General features: G+C 45.8%; 1 protein-coding gene across 6 annotated transcripts in view; it reads left to right on the top strand.

Annotated features, from left to right (window-relative positions):
- LOC137309714 (zinc finger protein 521-like) overlaps nt 1–21901 on the top strand; it is a 618054-nt gene that overhangs the window by 547423 nt on the left and 48730 nt on the right. For all 6 annotated transcript variants that reach the window (XM_067977807.1, XM_067977806.1, XM_067977801.1 and 3 more), the window contains 2 exons: nt 10625–10756; nt 18193–18308. In XM_067977807.1, coding sequence (XP_067833908.1) covers nt 10625–10756; nt 18193–18308 — 248 coding nt within the window. The remainder of the gene's footprint in view (nt 1–10624; nt 10757–18192; nt 18309–21901) is intronic.

Raw genomic sequence — 21901 nt, 5'->3', positions numbered from 1 at the left:
CTCTTGTTTCTGAAGAAATCTTTTAGAACAGCTACAGGTGAGGTGCCTGAAGATTGGAGGGTAGCAAATGTTGTGCCTTTGTTTAAGAAGGGCGGCAGGGAAAAGCCTGGGAACTACAGACATCTGTAGTGGGTAAGTTGTTAGAGGGTATTCTGAGAGACAGGATCTACAGGCATTTAGAGAGGCAGGGACTGATTAGGAACAGTCAGCATGGTTTTGTGAGAGGAAAATCATGTCTCACGAATTTGATTGAGTTTTTTGAAGGGGCAACCAAGAAGATAGATGAGGGCTGTGCAGTAGACGTGGTCTACATGGACTTTAGTAAAGCCTTTGACAAGGTACCGCATGGTAGGTTGTTACATAAGGTTAAATCTCACGGGATCCAAGGTAAGGTAGCCAATTGGATACAAAATTGGATTGACGACAGAAGACAGAGGGTGGTTGTAGAGGGTTGTGTTTCAAACTGGAGGCCTGTGACCAGCGGTGTGCCTCAGGGATCGGTGCTGGGTCCGCTGTTATTTGTTATTTATATTAATGATTTGGATGAGAATTTAGGAGGCATGGTTCGTAAGTTTGCAGATGACACCAAGATTGGTGAAGAAGGTTATCTAGGATTGCAACGGGATCTTGATAAATTGGGCCAGTGGGCTGATGAATGGCAGATGGAGTTTAATTTAGATAAATGTGAGGTGATGCATTTTGGTAGATCGAATCGGGCCAGGACCTACTCCGTTAATGGTAGGGCGTTGGGGAGAGTTATAGAACAAAGAGATCTAGGAGTACAGGTTCATAGCTCCTTGAAAGTGGAGTCACAGGTGGATAGGGTGGTGAAGAAGGCATTCGGCATGCTTGGTTTCATTGGTCAGAACATTGAATACAGGAGTTGGGATGTCTTGTTGAAGTTGCACAAGACATTAGTAAGGCCACACTTGGAGTACTGTGTACAGTTCTGGTCACCCTATTATAGAAAGGATATTATTAAACTAGAAAGAGTGCAGAAAAGATTTACTAGGATGCTACCGGGACTTGATGGTTTGACTTATAGGGAGAGGTTGGATAGACTGAGACTTTTTTCCCTGGAGAGTAGGAGGTTAAGGGGTGATCTTATAGAAGTCTATAAAATAATGAGGGGCATAGATAAGGTAGATAGTCAAAATCTTTTCCCAAAGGTAGGGGAGTCTATAACGAGGGGACATAGATTTAAGGTGAGAGGGGAGAGATACAAAAGGGTCCAGAGGGGCAATTTTTTCACTCAAAGGGTGGTGAGTGTCTGGAACGAGCTGCCAGAGGCAGTAGTAGAGGCGGGTACAATTTTGTCTTTTAAAATGTATTTGGACAGTTACATGGGTAAGATGGGTATAGAGGGATATGGGCCAAGTGCAGGCAATTGGGACTAGCTTAGTGGTATAAACTGGGCGACAGGACATGTTGGGCCGAAGGGCCTGTTTCCATGTTGTAAACTTCTGTGATTCTATGATTCTAACTGCTTGTATCAGAAAGGATCTATAAAAGTTTCTCGAGAAGTTAAAGTTCAAGTTAACAAAGTAATGAGTGCAATTGCTGTTGTACTTGATCACTCCTCCAATTCTGGCCTCTTGCGCATCCCCGATTTTCATCGCTCCACCATTGGCGGCCGTGCCTTCAGCTGCCTAAGCCCTAAGCTCTAGGAATTCCCTCCCTAAACCTCTCTACCTCTCCCTCCTCCTTTAAGACGCTCCTTAAAACCTACCTCTTTGACCAAGCACCTGTCCAAATGTCTCCTTATGTGGCTCAGAGTCAAATTTTGTTTGATAATCGCTCCTGTGAAGCGCCTTGGGACGTTTTACTGCATTAAAGGTGCCGTATAGATGCAAGTTGTTGTTGTAAGTGACTGCATAGCAGTTAATCACTTGGTATTACTCCAAATGAAGAGACCCCCACCTGGCTGCAGCCTTGTTACAGCTGAAGGAAGGAATTGTACTGTTCTTTTCTCCCTTCCCATTTTGTGCTTTGGTGTAATGTGATGTGTCGGGAAGTGTTGTAAATGCTCTGGGCCCGCACAGCCCGATGCTGTCTCTATATTTTTTAAAAACTGACAGCCTAATACTACACAGCTAGTACTGTCAAGGAAAACAAAATATGCTCTGTGTATTTTCTGACAGTGTGAGCTGTGTACTGTTAGTGCTGTCAGAATTTTAGACTAAAGAATTCCTGAGTGTTTTGAGGTGGGGAGAGAGCTTGCATCAACTCAATCTGATCTGCAGGATCAATAGTGCAGTCCAGTCCAGAATTTCATTTCACCTCCAAATAAAGTTTAGAACAAAATTAAATAAAAAAATTATATATCTATATATATATATATATATATAGAATTTGGCACTTTAATTTGACATCATCTAAACTATCATATCGAGCTATGGACTAATTCAGCTTCCTCACATAGAATGATAAGAACAATAGGAGCAGGAGTAGACCACACGGCCCCTCGAACCTGCTCCGCCGTTCAATCAGATCATGGCTGATCGAACCATAGAAAAGATACAGCACAGAAGGGGGCCATTCGGCCCACCGTGTCCGCGCCAGCTCGAAGAACAACCTGGTGCCCGTTCTAATCCCACCTTCCAGCACCCGGTCCGTAGCCCTGCAGCTGACAGCACTTTTAAGTGCAGGTCCAGGTTGAGGGTCCCTGCCTCTACCACCAATTCGGGCAGCGGATTCCATACACCCACCACCCTCTGGGTAAAATAGTTTTTCCTCATGTCCCCTCTAATCCTTCCGCCAATCAGCTTAAATCTATGTCCTCTAGTTCTTGAACTCTCTGCTAGGGGAAGCAGGCATTTCCTGTCTACTCTATCTGGGCCCCTCATAATTTTGTACACCTCAATCAAGTCACCCCTCAGCCTCCTCTGCTCCAAAGAAAACAATCCCAGCCTATCCAATCTCTCCTCGTAGCTGCAATTTTCAAGCCCTGGCAACATTCTTGTAAATCTTCTCTGCGCTCTCTCCAGAGCAATTACATCCTTCCTGTAATGTGGTGACCAGAACTGCGCACAATACTCCAGCTGTGGCCTTACCAGCGTTTTATACAGTTCCATCATTACATCCCTGCTTTTGTATTCTATACCTCGGCTAATAACGGAGAGCATTCCGTATGCCTTCTTCACAACCTTATCTACCTGTACTGCCACCTTCAGGGACCTGTGCACATGCACTCCAAGGTCTCTCACTTCCTCTACCCCTCTCAATATATTCCCGTTTACTGCCTATTCCCTTTTACTGTTTGCCCTCCCTAAGTGCATTACCTCACACTTCTCCGGATTGAACTCCATTTGCCACTTTTCCGCCCACTCCACCAACCCATTGATATCTTCTTGGAGTCTACATCTACCCTCTTCACTAGCAACTACACGGCCAATTTTTGTGTCGTCTGCAAATTTGCCAATCATGTCCCCTACATTCAAGTCCAAATCATTAATATAGACCACAGACAGCAAGGGATCTTGTACCTCAACTCCACTTTCCCGCCCGATCCCCATATCCCTTGATTCCCTTAGAGTCCAAAATTCTATTGATCTCAGCTTTGAATATATTCAACGACTCAGCATCCACAGCCCTCTGGGGTAGAGAATTCCAAAGATTTACAACCCTCTGAGTGAAGAAATTTTTCTTCATCTCAGTCCTAAATGGACGACCCCTTATCTTGAGACTATGCCCCCTAGTTCTAGACTCTCCAGCCAGGGGAAACAGCCTCTCAGCATCTACCCTGTCAAGCCCTCTAAGAATTTTATATGTTTCAATGAGATCACCTCTCATTCTTCTAAAGTCCAGAGAGTATAGGCCCATTCTACTCAATCTCTCCTCATACGATAATCCTCTCATCCCAGGAATCAATCTAGTGAACCTTCATTGCACCCCCTCTAAGGCCAGTATATCCTTCCTTAGGTAAGGAGACCAAAACTGTACGCAGTACTCCAGGTGCGGTCTCACCAGAGCCCTGTATAATTGCAGCAAGACTTCCTTACTCTTGTACTCCAACCCCCTTGCAATAAAGGCTAAACATACCATTTGCTTTCCTAATTGCTTGCTGTACCTGCATGTTAACTTTCTGTGATTCGTGATACAGCACAGAAGGGTGCCATTCGGCCCATCGTGCCTGTGCCGTCCCTTTGAAAGAGCTACCCAAATAGTCCCATTCCTCCTGCTCTTTGCCCATGGCCCTGCAGATTTTTCCCCTCCAAGTATTTGAAATCCCATTTTTTTGGGTATTTTTTGAATAGGAAACTTAGTAATGAAAGGCTGACTGGGTGTGGAGTCAGAATATTTATTCTGTTTCATTAAGTGCAGTTGACTTCCTAAATGGAAGTTCATTCATTGAGAAACAAAGGCAGACAGTCCAAATATTAGCTGTGTTAAGGTGTCAGCCTTGGCTCAGTGGGTAGCGCTCTCACCTTCTGAGTTAGAAGGTTGTGGGTTCAATCCCCACGGCAGAGACTTGAGCATAAAATCTAGGCTGACTTTCAGAAGAGCCGTTCAACCGAGGCCCTATCTGCTCTCTCAGGTGGACATAAAAAATTCCACGGCCACTATTTTGAAGAAGAGCAGGGGAGTCTCCCTGGTGTCCTGGCCCATATTTATCTCTTAACCAACATCAGTAAAAAAAATAGATTATCTGCTCATTATCACATTGCTGTTTGTGGGATCTTGCTGTGCCCAAATTGGCTGCTGCATTTCCTACATTACAACTTCAAAAAGTACTTCATTGGCTCGAAAGCGCTTTGGGACCTCCTGAACTCGTAAAAGGCGCTATATAAATGCAAGTCTTTCTTTCTTTCAAGGATGTGAACTATAATATGCACAAAGTCTGCTCTTGGCATACTGTGGCAGTGGTGTGTCGGCTGGACAGATGTTCTCTGCCATACCACCGTCTGAAACTGAGGTATTATATACAGCCTGCGTTAACTACCTCTGCAGGAGGTCAAATCAGTCCTGGTACAGTTCCGATGATGTGATGGATAAAGACATTTCTCGATGTAGAAATGAGACATACGGACCAGGGATGCACCAGGTTCTACTGTGACGAGTTACTTGTGTGAAGCTCTGGATTGCAGCTTTCTCAAATTCTTGCCTACGAGGCTCCAAGCACAGTTCATAGAATCATGCAGCCATTCGGCCCATCAAGCCCGTGTCGGTTCTTTGAAAGAGCTGTCCAATTAGTCCCACACTCCCCCCTGCTCTTTCCCCACAGTCCGGCAAATCTTTCCCTTTCAAGTATTTATCCAATTCCCCTTTTGAAGGTTACTATTGAATCTGCTTCCACCGCCCGTTAAGGCAGCGCGTTCCAGATCATCACAACTCGCTGCGTAAAAAAAAAAATTCCCCTCACCACCTCCCTGGCTCTTTTGCAGTTGTGCAGGTAGTTGTGAATCTTTGGAATTCTTTACCCCAGAGGGCTGTGGATGCTCAGTCGTTGAGTAAGGACAAGACCGAGATCGATAGATTTTTGGACTCGAGGGGAATCAATGGATACGGGGATCGGGCGGGAAAGTGGAGCTGAGGTAGAAGATCAGCCATGATCTTGTTGAATGGCGGAGCAGGCTCGAGGGGCCGGATGGCCTACTCCTGCTCCAATTTCTTATGTTCTTAAATAGAACAGAGTGTTCGCACACTCTTACTCAAGTTCGCACTCACTTACTCAAGTTCGCACTCTCTCTTACTCTCACTCTGCTTTCTCTTATTCTCGTTCTGCTCTCTCTATCCCCCAGGGACTACGAGCTTTTTTCCTGAGATACCCAACTTCTGCCTCCCCTTCCCCCCAGGGGTAGGAAGAGCTGCAATTCCACCTTCCCTTGGTCCAGGCCTGCGGGATTAAATAGAATTTACAGCACAGAAACAGGCCATTCGGCCCAACTGGTCCGTGCCGGTGTTTATGCTCCACACGAGCCTCCCTCCCACCCTACTTCATCTCACCCTATCAGCATAACCTTCTGTGCCTAGAATCAGGAGCTCCGTGAGTTAAAGTGCATTTGCCTTAAGCAGATGTGATCCCCTCTCCTCGGGACTCTTGATTTATTGAAGACCGAGCTCAGTGGGAAATTTCTTACTTTCACAAGATGCAAAATTTGTGGAACGTCGAGAATGCACAAACTTAAGTGATGGTTCAAACTCGTGTCAGTAAACGGGCAGATCACAGTCAGAAGGGCCATTTATTTTATGTTAACCGGACTGTTATTGTTGTTTTACTTTACAATATTTGTGGGCATGTGAAAGTTTTGCATTCTGAATGATTTCCAAAAAAATAACCCCCCCCCCCCTCAATAAAACACCTTTCATTGAAAGGGAGGGAGGACAATTAGACACTTGCTTCTATTCCTTGAGAGTTCAGGAGCACGCAAGACTTATGGGGGTGATTTTAACCGTACTCGCCCAGCGGAAACCAGGTTAAAACCGGCCAGGTTACTTCCCCGCCCTGGAGCTGCCGGGTTCAGATTTTTTTCTGATTCAGATCGTCGTGGGTTCGAGTCCCACTCCAGAGACATGAGCACATAATCTAGGCAGAGCTACTGAGGGAGCTCTGCACTGTCAGAGGTGCCGTCTTTTAGATGAGACGTTCCCTCTCAGGTGGATGTAAAAGTTCCCGCGGGCACTGTTTCGAAGAAGATCAGGAGAGTTGTCCCCGGTGTTTTGGACGATATTTATCCCTCACCTTCAAGAGAGGAGAGCCGGGGAGCAATTAAAAAGGAGATAAACCCACAGGAGGTTCATCTCAGGCACTTGTACGGAGGAAAAGAATTGGGAACTCACCTGTAAAATCCAGTAAATGTCCCTCACGGTTAACATGCCTCTCTTCCTTCAGTTATTGTAACTGTATGTTAGGCCTGTAACAAATGCAAGTGTAATTCTTAAATCCCTTTGCCTTTCCCACTTCTTTATATTAGCTTCTTGCAGTGTGCAGTATCTGTCTCTTGCATTATCTTTGATTTTTTTCCCTTTTCATTTCATTCTTAGTTTCATCTATTTTCCTCAGCTTGTCATATTCCTGATTAACATCATAAATTCGGCTGGCGAATTGAGTACGATAGATAATAGAAAGGGTCAAAATGTATTTCGAAGGTGATTGTTTCAGTGAAAAGTGGAGGAGTGCCGAGATTTTTAGTCATTTAGAAGATTACAGGGAGAGATTTTTTTTTGGGGGGGGGTGCAGAAAGCTGGAGTGCGTTGATAAGAAAATCCGAGTAGATTTAATTTTTGATAGGTTTGAAACCCAGCCTGTTTAGACTGACTGCAAAAACGACGTTGTCTGTTCAATTTGTAATTGATGATTGGATTGTAAGAGCCCAGGGTGAAGCGTTGCTATAGCAGTCTGTGCAGGCACAGTGTGAAAAGCTTTGCTGTAAAGGTAGTAGTTTAAATAAGACCGATGCACACGGGGAGGAGGTCTGCAATCAACACTAACTGCTCTCTGTAACATTCTTTGATGCGCTGCATTAATAGGATCTGCGTGTGAAGCCATCAGGCATATTATAGTCGACAGACATGTCAGCCATGGACTGTTTCTTGTTTCGGGTTCTTGGTGCATTTCAGGAGGGGAGAAATGGTGTGTCAGTTATGACCCCCTTTTATTGCCCCCCAAGCTTTGAAAGATTCTTAGTGAGTATATATTTAATTTGAGGTACTTTGGGAATTTTAATTTCTTTTTCCACTAGCTGGTTTCAATAGGAGTTAACTCCGGTCATTAGTTTGACCACTGAAGTGTCTGTTACACACCGTGGGAGTCCCTTGTCAAGCTAGAACGCAATCGACAGGCAGCTTTGGTTTAAGATATGGCTTTAACTTAACAGGTTTAAATGTCTCTTGTCAGGAAGTTACTGGGACAGCACACTCTTAAAGGCATGATTTTTGGAGCCGCTGAAATATCAGGTGCTGGAGAATTTCATCTCTACATCAAATGTGATATCCGTTGCAGACTCCCAACGTTTATAGACTGCTGTTCTTTTTTTTAAAAAGTATTGTTTGAAGTCGATTGATGATTTATTCATAATATATTACGATCAACCTTATCTATCCTTAATATATTGGAACAAAAGGAAAGAACTCGCATTTATATAGCGCCTTTCACAAACTCAGGACGTCCCAAAGCGCTTTACAGCCAATGAAGTACTTTTGAGGTGTAGTCACTGTTGTAATGTAGGATAGTCTTATCTATTTTGTAGGCTGTTTCTCCCTGAATAATTGCACTTAGCTTGTGAATCACTTGATTTCACCGACGACACCACCTGCTTTGGGGATTGGATGGACACCCATTCATTTTGAGAAGTGATAAACTTCAGAGAAAAAGTTCACTTTTCATATACTGGATTTTTAATTTTAAATCGAGCAAAACTGGTCTGATCGCAAATGCCCACAGCTTTTGTTTTTATTATTCCTCTGCCTCCACCTGGGTTGTGCACTGGGCAGAAGATATTTTTTCCGTGCACACAAGCCTCCCGTTTGTTGTTGATTTTAATTTCCTTTTTTTTTAAACTTCTTTTCACCTTTTGCTCACTCCTTTCCACTCCCCCTGCCCCTCGGAAATGTTAGTTGGATGATTCATAATCAATTCCTGGGCCAAAGTTTCCTTCTTCATATTTTCAATATTGTGCAATGGTCACTGCATGTTATTAAAATTATAAAAATAGAAGTTCAGGATTAAAATGTTGAATAGTTTTGTATTCTTTATCCTGCACATTCTCCTCTTAAACACCGAGAAACCGCATGCACACAATCATTTACGTAGAATTTACAGCACAGAAACAGGCCATTCGGCCCAACTGGTCCATGCTGGTAATTGTGCTCCACATGAGCCTCCTCCCTCCCCACTTCATCTCACCCTATCACACCTCCTATACCTTTCTCTCTCATGTGCTTATCTAGGTTCCCCATAAAGGCATCTCTGCTATTTGCCTCAACTACTCCTTGTGGTAGTGAGTTCCACATTCTCACCACTCTCTGGGTAAAGAAGTTTCTCCTGAATTCCTTATTGGATTTATTAGCGACTAACTTATATTTATGGCCTCTAGTTCTGGTCTTCCCCACAAGTTGAAACATCTTCTCTACGTCTACCCTATCAAACCCTTTCATAATCTTAAAGATCTCTTATCAGGTCACCCCTCAGTCTTCTCTTTTCTAGAGAAAAGAGCCCCAGTCTGTTCAATCTTTCCTGATAGTTACAACCTCTCAGTTCTGGTATCATCCTTGTAAATATTTTTTGTAACATGGAGACCACAACTGTGCACCGTACTCTTAAGGTTATTTGACGTAACCATTTTAAATGAACATGATGAGTATATTTTTGCTGGGTGTACCTGGGGGGAGAGAGAGGTGCTGTACCTGGGGAGAGAGAGGTGCTGTATCTGGGGAGAGAGAGGTGCTGTACCTGGGGAGAGAGAGGTGCTGTACCTGGGGAGAGAGAGGTGCTGTATCTGGGGAGAGAGAGGTGCTGTACCTGGGGGAGAGAGAGGTGCTGTACCTGGGGAGAGAGAGGTGCTGTACCTGGGGAGAGAGAGGTGCTGTACCTGGGGAGAGAGAGGTGCTGTACCTGGGGAGAGAGGTGCTGTACCTGGGGAGAGAGAGGTGCTGTATCTGGGGAGAGAGAGGTGCTGTACCTGGGGGAGAGAGAGGTGCTGTACCTGGGGAGAGAGAGGTGCTGTACCTGGGGAGAGAGGTGCTGTATCTGGGGAGAGAGAGGTGCTGTACCTGGGGAGAGAGGTGCTGTACCTGGGGGGAGAGAGGTGCTGTACCTGGGGGAGAGAGAGGTGCTGTACCTGGGGAGAGAGAGGTGCTGTACCTGGGGAGAGAGGTGCTGTACCTGGAGAGAGAGGTGCTGTACCTGGGGAGAGAGAGGTGCTGTACCTGGGGAGAGAGAGGTGCTGTATCTGGGGAGAGAGAGGTGCTGTACCTGGGGAGAGAGAGGTGCTGTATCTGGGGAGAGAGGTGCTGTACCTGGGGAGAGAGAGGTGCTGTACCTGGGGAGAGAGAGGTGCTGTATCTGGGGAGAGAGGTGCTGTATCTGGGGAGAGAGGTGCTGTATCTGGGGAGAGAGAGGTGCTGTACCTGGGGAGAGAGAGGTGCTGTATCTGGGGAGAGAGAGGTGCTGTATCTGGGGAGAGAGGTGCTGTATCTGGGGAGAGAGGTGCTGTATCTGGGGAGAGAGAGGTGCTGTATCTGGGGAGAGAGAGGTGCTGTATCTGGGGAGAGAGGTGCTGTATCTGGGGAGAGAGGTGCTGTATCTGGGGAGAGAGAGGTGCTGTACCTGGAGAGAGAGGTGCTGTACCTGGGGGAGGGGGAGGGGGGAGGTGCTGTACTGGGGGGAGGGGGAGGTGCTGTACTGGGGGGAGGGGGAGGTGCAGTCTCGAGTTGCCTTGTCCGAGCTCTGTTCCAGGGGGCGGTACCTGTGCATTCCCCGGTGAAGAGGGGACTAATCGTTTCAGTGCGAAAGGTGTTTAATGGGGTTTACAACCTAACATGTAAGAGAAAAAAAAGCCACGGTGATCTAGCTCATAATTGAACAGTTCCTGTTGGTCCGTTGAGTTTTGACGGACTCGGCGAGAGAGTGCATTACCTTGAATGATAATAACGTGCTTTTTTTTCCCTTTTGTCCCTTCACTAGAGGAAGGCCTGAACCATGAATGCAAGCTTTGTAATCAGACATTTGACTCACCGGCTAAACTGCAGTGCCACCTGATCGAGCACAGTTTCGAAGGCATGGGAGGCACCTTCAAATGTCCCGTCTGCTTCACAGGTACGGCCGATCGGGGAAGTACTTTGATGCGTTGTTATTACCCTTTCTCTTCCAGCTCTTTGCTGCAAGTGTAAAAAAAAAACTCTGCACTCAATCTGCCGTCAAACATTTTCCACCGTGCAAAGTGATCAATGGTTGGAACTCTTTGCCTCATCCTGACTGCTGTCTTTACGATCTATTGGGAACGTAGGAACAGGAGGAGGCCATTCAGCCCCTCGAGCCTATTCCGCCATTCAATGAGACCATGACTGATCTGTATCTTAACTCCATCTGGCTCCATAACCCGTAATACCCTTGGCTAGCAAAAATCTAGTGATCTCAGATTTAAACTTATTAATTGAGGGTCCGATAGCATAGTGGTTATGTTACTGGACCTAATAATCCAGAGGCCTAGACTAATAATCTGGAGACATGAGTTCAAATCCCACCACTGGCAGCTGGGAAATTTGAATTCAGCTAATTAAATAAAACCTGGAATAAAAAGCTAGTATCAGTAATGGTGGCCATAAAACTACCAGATTGTTGTAAAAACCCATCTGGTTCACTAATCTCTTTTAGGGAAGGAAACCTGCCGTCCTTACCTGGTCTGGCCTATATGTGACTCCAGACCCACAGCAATGCAGATTCTTAACTGCCCTCTGAAATGCCTAGCAAGCCACTCAGTTGTACAATCATGGCCTTCAAAAGGGAACTGGATAAGTACTTGAAAGGAAAACATTTGCAGGGCTACGGGGATAGGGCGGGGGAGTGGGACTATCTGGATTGCTCTTGCATAAAGCCGGCGCAGACTCGATGGGCTGAATGGCCTCCTTCCGTACTGTAACCTTTTCAAGGGCAATTAGGGATGGGTAATAACTGCTGGCCTTGCCAGCGACGCCCACATCCCATGAAAGAATAAAAAAGAATTGAGCTAGATGGGCTGAATGACGTCCTCCGGTGTTGTACCTATTATGATAAGGATGTCTGATTCTCCCTCCTTCCTCTCTTGTTGAGCCCCCTCGAGCTCTCGCACACATGAAACCCTCCCAAAAAGGAAGGGAGAGCCTACTTCTGGTGACATGGCCAAGAACAGGCAAAACACAAGCTAACGGAAGTTACTGAGTCTAAAAGTCAGTTTAGGCTGAGATTTGAGTGTAGACCTTCTCGATCAGGAGTTCATAACAACTCGCTGCGTTATAAAAAAAGTGTTGTATTTAAGATGATTAAAGGATTTGATGGGGTAGAGAGAGAGAAACTGTTTCCTCTGGTGGGGGGGAGAACAGAACAAGGGGGCATAACCTTAAAATTAGAGCCAGGCCGTTCAGGGGTGATGTCAGGAAGCACTTCTTCACACAAAGGGGAGTGGAAAGCTGGAACTCTCTCCCTCAAAAAGCTGTCGAGGCTGGGGGTCAATTGAAAATTTCAAAACTGAGATCAATAGATTTTTGTTAGGTAAGGGGATTAAGGGTTACGGAACCAAGGCGGGTAGATGGAGTTAAGATACAGATCAGCCATGATCTAATTGAATGGTGGAACAGGCTTGAGGGGGGAGAGAGCAGCCTTTGTCTACATAAAGAGTAAAAAGATGGAGTGCGATCAGGAGACCCTTCTCACAATTAGAAAAAGTGCCTCGAAAAGATAGCTTTCCTTTGTGTGACACAACAAAAAAAAGTGTAAAAATTGCTACAGAGTATAGCTGATTTGAATGAAAACTAGCACCAACCACAGGATTAAAGAGAAATAGAGAGGGCCATCATTATTAGAAGATAAACTTCTTGTGACGATTTGCTTACGAACCCAACTGGCTCTGTTACCTTGTTAATGCTGTGATTTGTACACCTCTTTCAATGCTGCTCTTGAGAACAGCTTGAGAAATTAGCGAGCGCCTCTTTACAGATGTTACATGCACAAATTTAAGAAGTGCCAAAGGAATTTCTTTGGTTTACATATCACCAAAGCTAACAACAACCACACAATTATTGGCAACAGAAGCAGGGACCGGGAGGTGTCGTTACACCCTGAAGTTGGGAAAACTCGAAACTTTAATGCCAAAAACCTGGAAGGGGGAATTAATGATTCCCACAACCTTCGCACCTTCTAGTCTTGCAAAAAAAAAAGATTTTTTTTTAACCATCCAGCAGGATATTCTTGTATATTCAGAGGGTTGAAGTTGACTCATTATTTTCTAGTGTCTGAACTGGTGCAGTTTATCCGTAACGCACAGCTGGAAATGTCCCAGCCCCGACTTCCCACTCAGCTTTATGTCGAGTTACATCGAAACTACAGCACAAAAACAGGCCATTCGGCCCAACTGGTCCATGCCGCATTTGTGCTCCACACGAGCCTCCTCTCTCCCTACTTCATCTCACCCTATCAGCATATCCTTCTATTCCTTTCTCCCTCATGTGTTTATCTAGCCTCCCCTTAAATACATCTACGCTGTTCGCCTCAACTACTCCATGTGGTAGCGAGTTCCACATTCTCACCACTCTCTGGGTAAAGAAGTTTCTCCTGAATTCCCTATTGGATTTATTAGCCACTATCTTATATTTATGACCCCTAGTTTTCAACTGCCCCACAAGTGGAAACATCTTCTCTATGTCCACCCTATCAAAACCCCATCAGAGTGCAGTGTTGAGCCAAACAGACCAAAAGGACCCAAGTTTGACTGCCCCCCACCCCCTGTCTCTCCCGAGTTAGCCTGATCTCTGCTGGAGAAGTTGTGTTGCAGTTTTAGCCTCTTGTGTCCCAGGGCTCGGGAAGGGAAATAAGATCCAGGTTTTTTCTGCCGATCGCTACCCATTTATTACTTCTGGCAACTGCATATAGAATCATAGAACGATTCAGCATAGAAGGAGGCCGTTCGGCCCATCTTGCCTCTGCCAACCTTTTGAAAGAGCTATCCAATTAGTCCCACTCCCCTGCTCTTTCCCCATATCCCTGCACATTTTTCCCCTTCAACTATTTATCCAATTCCCTTTTGAAAGTTACTATTGAATCTGCTTCCACCGCCCTTTCAGGCAGCGCATTCCAGATCATTGCAACTCGCTGCGTAAAAATGTTTCTCCTCATCTCCCCTCTGGTTCTTTTGCCGATCACCTTAAACCCGTGTCCTCTGGTCACCGACCCTCCCGCCAGTGGGAACAGTTTCTCCCTCTCTACTCTATCAAAAGCCCTCATACTTTTGAACACCTCTGTTAAACCTCCGCTTAACCTTCTCTGCTCCAAGGAGAACAATCCCAGCTTCTCCAGTCTCTCCACATAACTGAAGTCCCTCATCCCTGGCACCATTCTAGTAAATCTCCTCTGCACCCTCTCCAAGGCCTTGACATCCTTCCTAAAGTGCGGTGCCCAGAATTGAACACAATACTCCAGCTGAGGCCTAACCAGCGTTTTAGGAAGGTTTAGCATAACTTCCTTGCTTTTGCACTCTATGCCTCTATTAATAAAGCGAATTGGGCATTGGATGAAGCTTGGGATTGGGCTCTTGGTTGTGAAGCCCACAGTAGTCGAATAGGCCGCGGCGCATGAAGAATGGGCACGCTTAGAGAGATGCCACAGGGCTGCCTGTTCTTGCGGACCTCATCCCAGCAAGCAGAGGGGGCAAGAAAAAGGGAGCAAATTCGGGGGGCAAAAAGAAATGTTTTACAGCTGGCATGCAAAAAAAAACCAATTTCCACACATTGTGCGCTATTATTACATATTAACATATTAAATAGGATATAGTGGCACTGGAGAAGGTGCAAGAAATATTCACAGGGAGAACTGAGAGGCTATACCTATCAGGAAAGACTGGATAGGCTGGGGCTCTTTTCTCTAGAAGAGAGAAGGCTGAGGGGTGACCTGATAGAGATCTTTAAAGGGTTTGATCGGGTGGACGTAGAGAAGATGTTTCCACTTGTGGCAGAGACCAGAACTAAAGATCATAAATATTAGATAGTCACTAATAAATCCAATAGGGAATTCAGGAGAAACTTCTTTACCCAGAGAGTGGTGAGAATGTGGAACTCGCTCCCACCTGTGAGCGGTTGAGACGAATAACATTGACGCATTTAAGGGGAAACTAGGTAAACACATGAGGGAGAAGGTTATGCTGATAGGGTGAGATGACGAGGGGGTGGGAGGAGGTTCGTGTGGAGCATAAATGGACTGGTTGGGCCGAACGGCCTGTTCCTGTACTGTAGACTCGCTGTAACTCGACGTGCGAGCGAATACTTAATGTTCTGCGGCAGTGCATAATGCTCCTGACAGATGTGTGTAAAAAAAAAAATTATCTACAGCCCAGTAAACAGATTGGGTGCGTTCATGCAGATGGTGAGCTCCAGGAACTCTTACATTCGTGCAAAAAGATCGTCACAGCTCACGCCTGCGGCTGTGGACGTTTTACACTCGTGAAAGGGGCGAGCGTGACTCACCGCAGCGTCGCCAACTCTGGACCTGTTCCTGAAGATTTCACCACTTGACCGCCTGCCTCCAGCCGCTCCGCCCCCCCCCCCCACACTCCCGCCATTGGTCGCCCGACACGTCCATCCTCATGGTGCCCCGCCTTCCCACGGCCAATCAGAAAGCGAACAGACTCTTCGTTACCCGATTTGGATGATTCTTGACTGTCAATCAAACGGCCTTTTTTTCCTCCCGATATTTTTATAACAAATAAACAAAAATGTTCAAAGAAAATGACGAAAACATTTTTCTCCCCGGGTGCTTTTCTCGCAGCAAATGTCCAGAAGATTAATCTTCCATTCCTGGAGACCCCAGGGTAATCCTGGAGGGTTGGCAACTCCTAACTCACCATCACCGATGAAACACCCTCCCATTTATTTGCTGGCATCAGATTAATATTTATAAGATGTTTATTGGTTTTCAAAGACTCCTACAATTTCAATTTACTCCAGTGGTTGACAGAAGGCTGCGTTTTTAATTAATGACATTTATTTTTTTTGTGCAGTGGCTTGGTAAGCCCACAGTCTTCCATCATGCCTCTCCTGTCTATCCATAATGATGTTGTATATACAAACTTTCTAGGTCACAGTGCATCAGACATCCTTCAGAAAATCTCTTTTCCCAACCCAAACAGTGCCTGTGGCATACGCCATTTAATTATTAATGGTGTGTCTCTCTGGTGAACTTCCCTTCGGTTTTTTGAGGCCTTGTTTGTATTCATTAAAATTGAAAAACATTACTATTGTAGCTGCTCCAGTATTCACTGTCAAAGGTGGACCAGACAGGCTGGACCGAAGGTCCACCTCAGGTCTCCTGCCTTGGGCCTGTTCCTGCCTCTCCTAGCTCCCATCCCCTGCCTACAGTCAATCCTTGATCACCTCTATTGCCCACCTAAGTGCTCGTTACAGTGATCTGCAACCACTTCAATTAGCAGGCAAGCCGAGAAAGAGTCCTGCTCTTGCCACTGGCTGTAGCCACTGCATGACGAGCAGGGAAGACTCCTGCAAAGAACTCCCTGGGCCTTGCGGGTTCACATACGTTAAAAGTACAGGCAGGTAACCCAAGTGGGGAGTGCTAGCTGCTACGTTTTTGCTGCTCTGATAAGGATTTTGATAGAGTAAATAAGACAGAACTGTTTCCACTGGCAGAAGGGTCGGTAACCAGCGGACACGGATTTAAGGTAATTGGCAAAAGAACCAGGAGGGAGATGAGGAGAATTTTTTTCCCGCTGCGAGTTGTGATGATCTGGAATGCGCTGCCTGAAAGGGCGGTGGAAGTGGATTCAATAATAACTTTCAAAAGGGGAATTGGATAAATACTTGAAGGGGAAAAATTTACAGGGCTGTGGGGAAAGGGCAGGGGACTGGGACTAATTGGATAGCTCTTTCAAAGAGCCAGCACGAGCTCGATGGGCCAAATGGCCTCCTTCTGTGCTATATCATTATATGATTCTGTAAAATGTAGCGCAGACAACAGGTTATAACTAGGCTCCAGGTGAAGTGACAACCAGTGGTAACTCGAAGACTGGAAGAGAAGCAACAAAAAAACAGACCAGAAAGAATATTACAAGTTAGAAAGAAATGGATGAAAAATTGATACGGCAGAAGTGACTGGCAGAGAAACTGGAAAAATGTGTCAGGAATAGAAAACAAATGGAGGGTGTAAAAATGTTAAAACCAATAAAAAAAAGTGGAGAATTGGTTAAAGGAAAAAAGATGAGTTTAAAAATAATACAACTTAACTTTACTTTTAACAATGAATTCAGAAAACTGAGCAAAATACACATAAGGTGTATCTTCCCCATTCAATAACTTTCCATAATTTTTTTCATAGTCTCCTTCCAGCTTGCACTGATAGGAACATAGGAACAGGAAGAGGCCATTCAGCCCTCGAGCCTGTTCCCCCATTTAAGTAGATCATGGCTGATCTGTATCTTAACTCCATCTACCCGCCTTGGTTCCGTAATCCTTCATACCCTTACCAAAACAAAAAACCTGTTTGATGGTGGGATTAGGACAGTATTGGCTGTGAGGCAAAGCAGTAATGACTGACTCAGAATCCATATAATTCTTTGCTGACTAACGAGTGAAGCGTAGAATAGCAAACATTTTATTAATAATGTTTTTTGGCCTGCTGTTGAAAATTGCACCCTTGCATTCATAAGATTTACCCATGCAACTATGTTTACTGGGTATGGCTACACATGGAGTACTTTGTACAGTAATGGGCACTGCACTACAACAAGGATATCCAGGCAATAGAGGTCGTGCAGCAATGGGCAAACAATCAAGTTAAGACATCTAAGCTACGCAGAAAGGTTGAAGAGCCTCGTCTAAAGCTCGAGGGGCCGTATGGCCTACTCCTGCTCCTATTTCCTATGTTCTTATTCCCTTAAAGAGAAAGGAATAGAAGGATATGCTGATGGGGTGAAATGAAGTAAGGAGGGAGGAAGCTCGTGTGGAGCATAAACACTGGCACAGACGGGCTGGGCCAGGGAATTAGCTCAAATGGTAGAGTGCGCGCTTAGCATGTGAGAGAGAGCGGGATTGTGCCCACATTCTCTACTCACCTTTTAAGCTGATTGGCAACAGAGCCAAAGGTGACATGAGGAAAAACTTATTCACACAGCGAGTGGTTATGATCTGGAATGCACTGCCCGAGGGGGTGGTGGAGGCAGATTCAATCATGGCCTTCAAAAGGGAACTGGATAAGTACTTGAAAGGAAAAGATTTGCAGGGGCTACGGGGATAGGACGGGGGAGTGGGACTAGCTGGATTGCTCTTGCATAGGGCCGGCACGGACTCGATGGGCCGAATGGCCTCCTTCCGTGCTGTTACCTTTCTGTGAATTTAATGGCCTGTTTCTATGCTGTAAATACTATGAAATCCTCTGTAACTTTACACTGTGCTGTTAGAGAAGAAAGTGTGTGTGCGTGGGTTGTATTTTATAAGGGGACAATCATCCTATCCTGCTCGAACAGTCCATTAACCATTTTGCCTTTCTTACTTTTCCAGTGTTTGTTCAAGCAAACAAGTTGCAGCAACACATTTTCTCTGCTCACGGGCAGGAGGACAAGATCTACGACTGTTCACAGTGCCCACAGAAGTTTTTCTTTCAAACAGAGTTGCAGGTATACGAGAATTATTGTGCCTCCCTTTTATAAGGATCTTTGGTGACCGCAAGTGTTTTATTTCAGAGTGTCTATTGACATCGCTGTGTCAGCCAATGAGTTGGGGTCGGGGCAGGAGTTACAGCCAAACAACTGAATCTTACAGCCAACATGGTTTATTTCCAGTCTATTTTTTTTTAAATTGCCGTCTCTATGAACTGCAACAGACGTAGTTCATGTGTGTAAAATTAATCCCGGTCACTTACAGCCGTAGGGTCTCCAGGAGTGATTGACGGGGGAATTACCCAATCATCTCCATTCGGGCCGAGGATAGTGTCATCGCTATATGCAACTCGTGTTACTTATCACTCCCCTCGAACCCAGAACCTATCCTCTTTTTAAAAGTCACTCCGTAGCGTCGAGTTTTTACGGATCCCAGAGGCTGATCGAGGATGAATTAGAGACACAAACTTACTGAATTGTAGTATTAAGTTCAACGCCATTGATGTACATAAAGTCAACCAAGAAGAGAACTTCCCCATCCTCTTCCCCTCATTGCTTTCTGTCATTCATCCCTTAACTCTTGTTTATCCCTGGTGTCCTTTAGTTTTTCCTTTTCTAATAAATGTTGGACCTTGGCTCCAGGTAAATGACAGCTAGATTAGGTTGAAATGGGAAATATTATTGCCCTTTCCCTCCACAGACCATAGAATTACAGAGAATTTACAGCACAGGAACAGGCCATTCGGCCCAACTGGTCCATGCCGGTGTTTATGCTCCACACGAGCCTCCTCCCACCCCTCTTCATCTCGCCCCATCAGCCTATCCTTCTATTCCTTTCTCCCTCATGTGTTTATCGAGCTTCCCCTTAAATGTATCTACACTATTCACCTCAACTACTCCTTGTGGTGGTGAGTTCCACATTCTCACCACTCTCTGGGTAAAGAAGTTTCTCCTGAATTCCTTATTGGATTTATTAGTGACTATCTTATATTTACGGCCCCTATCTTATATTTACGGCCCTATCTTATATTTACGGCCCCCATCTTATATTTACAGCTCCCATCTTATATTTACGGCCCCCATCTTATATTTACGTCCCCATCTTATATTTACGGCCCTATCTTATATTTACGGCCCCCATCTTATATTTATGGCCCCATCTTATATTTACGGCCCCCATCTTATATTTACGGCCCTATCTTATATTTACGGCCCCCATCTTATATTTACGGCCCCTATCTTATATTTACGGCCCCATCTTATATTTACGGCCCCCATCTTATATTTACGGCCCCTATCTTATATTTATGGCCCCATCTTATATTTACGGCCCCCATCTTATATTTACGGCCCCTATCTTATATTTACGGCCCCATCTTATATTTACGGCCCCTATCTTATATTTACGGCCCCATCTTATATTTACGGCCCCCATCTTATATTTACGGCCCTATCTTATATTTATGGTGCCATGTACACTCTCCCCAACCCATTCTATCTGCTGTGGGAGATGAGTAACCAGGGTTAAACCTCCAAGAAGGTGAAGTTCTGGGAAACTTTCCCCTAACCCTTGCCCGTCCCCAAGTAAGCAAATCTCCGCAGTCTCAATCCAGCCTTACAACCAACTGATACGCCCAAATAGCAGAGGAACCAAAATGTTCAATATACCATTAGATGATGTGCCTTTATCCGTGAGCTCTCAATCCCATTCTGAAAGCAGATTCTTTTCCAGCTTTTTTTTTTAATACCGGTGCAAACGCATCAACAAAAAAAATGTCACAGATGTAACACCTCTAAAACTGTGCAAACTAACAGATGAGCAATGTACTGACACAATCTGCTGCTTGCTCCTTTATGTCACGTTAAAGCTTGTATGCTAATTACCATTTTCAGTGGCGGAGTCAACACCAGCTATGGTTTACTTGGATCCATTTTTAAGAGAGTTGATTGACACAGCATTAACTGTTTTTGTTGGGACTCTGTACCACACATCCATTACTCGGTAAACTAAGGACACTTAGGGATTAGCCTCAGCTGTCCTTTATTTTTGTTGCAGGTGTTCTTATTTTCAAAATGGTCATTGTATGGCCTGTAAAAATTTTTTCGGTAGAATGGGGAGTGCTTTACCCAGAATCCACAGCGGTAGAGAAACTGGTCTATTCCTTGGGACAGAGCCGAGCGAGCGTTCAATCCCGGAGAAACTGCTCCATCCCCGGGATCGAGCCGTGCAGACATTCCATCCCCGGGATTGAGCCGTGCAGACATTCCATCCCCGGGATCGAGCCGTGTAAATATCCGATCCCCGGGATCGAGCGGTGTAAACATTCCATCCCCGGGATCGAGCCGTGTAAATATCCGATCCCCGGGATCGAGCGGTGTAAATATCCGATCCCCGGGATCGAGCCGTGCAGACATTCCATCCCCGGGATCGAGCGGTGTAAACATTCCATCCCCGGGATCGAGCGGTGTAAACATTCCATCCCCGGGATCGAGCGGTGTAAATATCCGATCCCCGGGATCGAGCGGTGTAAACATTCCATCCCCGGGATCGAGCGGTGTAAATATCCGATCCCCGGGATCGAGCGGTGCAGACATTCCATCCCCGGGATCGAGCGGTGTAAATATCCGATCCCCGGGATCGAGCGGTGTAAACATTCCATCCCCGGGATCGAGCGGTGTAAATATCCGATCCCCGGGATCGAGCGGTGTAAATATCCGATCCCCGGGATCGAGCGGTGTAAATATCCGATCCCCGGGATCGAGCGGTGTAAATATCCGATCCCCGGGATCGAGCGGTGTAAATATCCGATCCCCGGGATCGAGCGGTGTAAATATCCGATCCCCGGGATCGAGCGGTGTAAACATTCCATCCCCGGGATCGAGCGGTGTAAACATCCGATCCCCGGGATCGAGCGGTGTAAATATCCGATCCCCGGGATCGAGCGGTGTAAACATTCCATCCCCGGGATCGAGCGGTGTAAACATCCGATCCCCGGGATCGAGCGGTGTAAATATCCGATCCCCGGGATCGAGCGGTTTCTCTGCCGCTATGCACGCTGGGTAAAGATCTCCCCATTCCACAAAAACCCTTCCTTTTTTCACAGCCTCGCTCTGACCTGCATTCACCGTACCTCCCGAGAATTTGTTGGGGGGGTGGGTGCTGGGGGGCACAGAAAGGAAACAAGCTGCAGGGGGAAGCACCAGTGATCCCGACTCAGCGAAAGCTCCAGATGCAGCAGCTTTACAACAGGCCGTGTGTCTCGTGTTTTAATTTGTGAAACATACTCGGTGCATTGAAGGATGACCACTGTTTGTGATTTGCGAGCGCCCGTGTTTTCAGAGAGCGCCTCTTGTATATTTTATCGTGTAAGATGTTTGGATCTCTCAGTAAGTGTCCGTTCTTTTGCAGGCGTCTGTTTTTTGGGAGTGTCCGTTTGTACAGGTTTCACTGTCATACTAATCTCTAGTCTTAATGTTTGTACTAAGCCTATCAGCGGTGTGGCAGGTTGTCTACTGTCGCTAGTCCGCTTTGATGTCTCCATCTGTGCCAGGGTGGGTAGCAAGGGATGGCCTTGGGATTGTGCTACTCATTTTTGCAGATAATATTACAT

This window comes from Heptranchias perlo, chromosome 3, assembly GCF_035084215.1.
Source record: "Heptranchias perlo isolate sHepPer1 chromosome 3, sHepPer1.hap1, whole genome shotgun sequence".
Classification (NCBI taxonomy): Eukaryota; Metazoa; Chordata; class Chondrichthyes; order Hexanchiformes; family Hexanchidae; genus Heptranchias; species Heptranchias perlo.
This window is presented reverse-complemented; position numbering and strand designations above follow the sequence as displayed.